The following is a 3,800-nucleotide window of genomic DNA, read 5'->3' as shown; positions in this document are numbered from 1 at the left end:
AGTGTTTGCTTAACACAGCTCCATCAGATATGATTTGACTTGGAAATATGTGGTAGAATAATAGCAGGTAAGTTTGAAAAGCTAAGCTGTTATCAGAATATAGAGGATATAGATCGAGAGTACCAGGCAGAGAAGATTGCCATGGACTCTCCCATTACTGTTCATGGTACTCACATCCAATTGGATACCAGGAACAATAATTTCTCGCTTTCTCTCACCTAAAAAAAATCACATTACCTATATAAAGTCTTCCATTCAATTACTATAAAATATCTTAAATTTGCCCCATCTTTCCTCTCATTTGGTCAACAATCAGCTCCTTATTTACTCTCATCTTGAAAATTACAAAAGCAATCTTTATACTCATAATGCTTGCTTTGGTATAATCATAATCGTAACTCTCAAATTCACATGCACACATCTATCTATTTATCTGTCTGTCTGTCTATCCATCCATCTATATATCTATCTGCAAATACCCCTATGTTCGTATTTATGTATATATATATATATATATATATATATCCACGAATGAATACAAAAGCATATTTTATTCATATATTTGTAACTTCAAAACCTAACAAATTGTTTATCAGATAAACATACTTAATAAATATTATTAAAAAATTGAAAGGGCCAAATTTCTACTTAGAGCTGTGATTTCACTTAAGAAATGATAGTTATTTAAAGAAAGACACTAGAAAAGAAAGTCCTGGCCTTCAGCTATAATTCTGCTTTTCTTTCTATATATACAAAGTTCTACATCCCTGACATATGGTAGGCTATTACATTTGATAAATATTGATTGGAATAATGTATAAAAATATGTCAATGGGGAATAGATTTACCACATCTTTCTTTTTTAAACTTTCTGGGTTATCTAGTGATCAATTCTGTTTTCCCAAAAACTTTCCAAAGTCATGGACCACAGTTCTTCTGAAATGCACCCTTTCTTCAGTGAAGTGTAGCTGAGACCCTTAGAAACCATGGAGAGGCGTAATCATACTGTGACTGAATTCATCTTGGTGGGTTTCACCCAGGATCCAGTGATGCAGCTGGTGCTCCTTCTCCTTTTCCTGGTGGTGTACTCTGTGACAGTGGTGGGGAACATCACTCTGATAATATTAATTTGTACAGACTCCCGACTGCACACTCCCATGTACTTTTTTATTGGGAACCTATCTTTTCTGGATCTTTGGTACTCATCTGTTTACACTCCTAACAACATAGTGAACTGTGTCTCTGAGGACAAGAGCATCTCCTTTGCTGGTTGTTTGGCTCAATTCTTCTTCTCAGCTGGGTTAGGATATAGCGAATGCTACCTACTGACTGCCATGGCATATGATCGCTACATGGCCATCTCTAACCCATTGCTCTATGCTCAAGCGATGTCTTCTAGGGTATGTGTGGGTCTCGTAACAGCTTCATATCTCGGAGGCTTTATAAATTCTACTATCATAACAAGTGAAACATTCACCCTGACTTTCTGTGGGGATAATGTCATTGATGACTTCTTCTGTGACCTACCACCCCTAGTGAAGCTGGCATGTGATGTGAAGGCAAATTATCACATTGTGCTCTATTTCCTTCTGGCTTCTAATGTCCTCATGCCCATTGTTTTTATTCTGACCTCATACCTCTTCATCATTGCTGCCATCTTAAGGATTCGTTCTACTCAGGGTCAACTCAAAGCCTTCTCTACTTGCTCTTCCCACTTGATCTCTGTAACATTGTACTATGGCTCCATTCTGTATATTTATTATCGTCCCAGCTCTAGCTACTCCTTGGAGCAGGATAAGATTGTCTCTTTATTTTATACTGTGGTATTCCCCATGCTGAACCCCATGATTTACAGTCTGAGGAACAAAGATGTGAAAGAAGCACTAAGAAAACTCTTCAAGATGACAATTTCCTGAAGTTGACCATAGCATTCTCCATCTTTAAAAAAAATGAAATCCTGCATTACCTTGGAAGCATCTCTTGAAATAATTCACATTTTGGCAAAAACTTTCTTGTAAAAATAAAAATGAATCGTGTCTTTCTGTGCTTCTTGTTTGTTCTAGAATGGAATTGTGATTATAATTTGTTCTATTTCTCCCCCTTCTCCTCAGCTAACTTCAAGGTATAATGCATATCCTTTATCTGCCTTAAAAGCTGGGCAAAAACTTGTTCATACACATATTTGTTCCCTTATTGAAGAGGGCCACCGAATCTCAAATAAAGTGGAGATACAACTAGCCTGGCCTGTAATTATTGTGTGTTAAATGTTAAAGGAAGAATTTTGACCTAAAGAGCATTGGATGGTCCAGAAAGGTCTGTGAGTGATAAAAAGCAACTTTACTTACTGTTCCTAATGTCTAGAATGATCTCCCTCCCCATCTTGTTCTTCTGTTTTCACTGATCTTCTTTCATTCTAACTAAAATTCTAATTATAACTGGATGTCCTTTTCAGTTCTGTTTAATTGTTAATGTTTTCCTTCTATTAACCTCAAATTCACCTATTGAAGTCTTCCTGATATGAATTTAAGCTACTTGGAGATAAGGATTATCTTATACTTTTCTTTGTATCAACAGCAATTAATATAGTGACTGAAACACAGTAGGTGATTAATAAATTCTTATTGACTTCTAGAAACTACTGGAACCATTACAGATGCATCAGTAACCACAATGGTTCTAGTACCAGCTTCTCATGTAAATCAGTATCTACTATTATTATCACTTATCAATGTCATTATTAACATAAATGATTTTGTTATTGCTGTAATTGATATAGAGTTTTTGAAGAAAAAACTTATTAATATTACATTTAGGCACCAACTAAAGCATCTCCCTTAGAGAGCAAATACAGCCACTGGAAAGAAAATTCTCACTGTTATTTGATTGGAATGTGCTCAGTAGAGCAAATTGAAATTGGTATATTATAATTATCATGACAGTCTATCAAAGAATCTTTCAACAAGCTTCAATAATTATCTTCTGACACTTGTACAAGCTTTGATAGATAACTGGACTCTATTTTAATCATTTCATGATATTTTATTACTTGGTATCCCTTTCTCTCCAGGAATAAACAGACTATTCAGGTATGATTCATGTTATTACACTGGGTATCTCTTTGCTTTACTCCTTAAGACCATACTGCTAAGTGTTACAATAATGAGAATGCTGACAAAGGGTCAAAAATAACTGAGCTCAGATATGATTGATGTCATATACTGGATATGTTATCTTGGGCAAGTCACTTAACCTTTGTATGAGCTTTGGTTTCTATAAAAGAAAGACACCTATTCCCCATATTGTTGTGTAGATACATAAGATATAATATTTGCCTTAAACAGTTGTATATTAACTACTAAAATGTTACTTTCTTTTATTCACATTTCTATAAATAATAATTTTCTTTGAGAAATTGAGGGTCAGAAAGTCCAAAGGTACATAAGCATAAGAAAATACATTAAAAGGCAACATTAAATAATTTGTAATGATAGCATTATGTTTTGCTATAAATTTAATTTCTCTCTTTGATAGACACATTACATATAACGGGAACAGACTTTGCATTACAACCTAAATTTCCTCAAAGCTAATCTAAGACAGAATCTAGATGAACACCACCTTGGCTGAAGTCTAAGAACCAATAACTTGCACCATTGATCATCCCTGGTCTGTCACGGTCTTGTGTCCTTCTTTCATTGAACTCAGATCACCAGTCTTCTTGGGAAGTAGCCTTTCCAATTCTTCATTCTTCTTTCTGACCCTCAATGCTATCCTTACAAATCATTTAATGTCTTTTATTG

General features: G+C 34.7%; 1 protein-coding gene across 1 annotated transcript; it reads left to right on the top strand.

Moving 5' to 3' along the window:
- Positions 1 to 986: 986 nt before the first annotated feature.
- On the top strand, positions 987 to 1,916 carry LOC141516783 (olfactory receptor 9G19-like). The gene has a single exon (XM_074227757.1). It carries the CDS (start codon positions 987 to 989, stop codon positions 1,914 to 1,916), a length of 930 nt encoding a protein of 309 aa, XP_074083858.1.
- Positions 1,917 to 3,800: the final 1,884 nt, after the last annotated feature.

This window comes from Macrotis lagotis, chromosome 3 (genome assembly GCF_037893015.1).
Source record: "Macrotis lagotis isolate mMagLag1 chromosome 3, bilby.v1.9.chrom.fasta, whole genome shotgun sequence".
Classification (NCBI taxonomy): Eukaryota; Metazoa; Chordata; class Mammalia; order Peramelemorphia; family Peramelidae; genus Macrotis; species Macrotis lagotis.
This window is presented reverse-complemented; position numbering and strand designations above follow the sequence as displayed.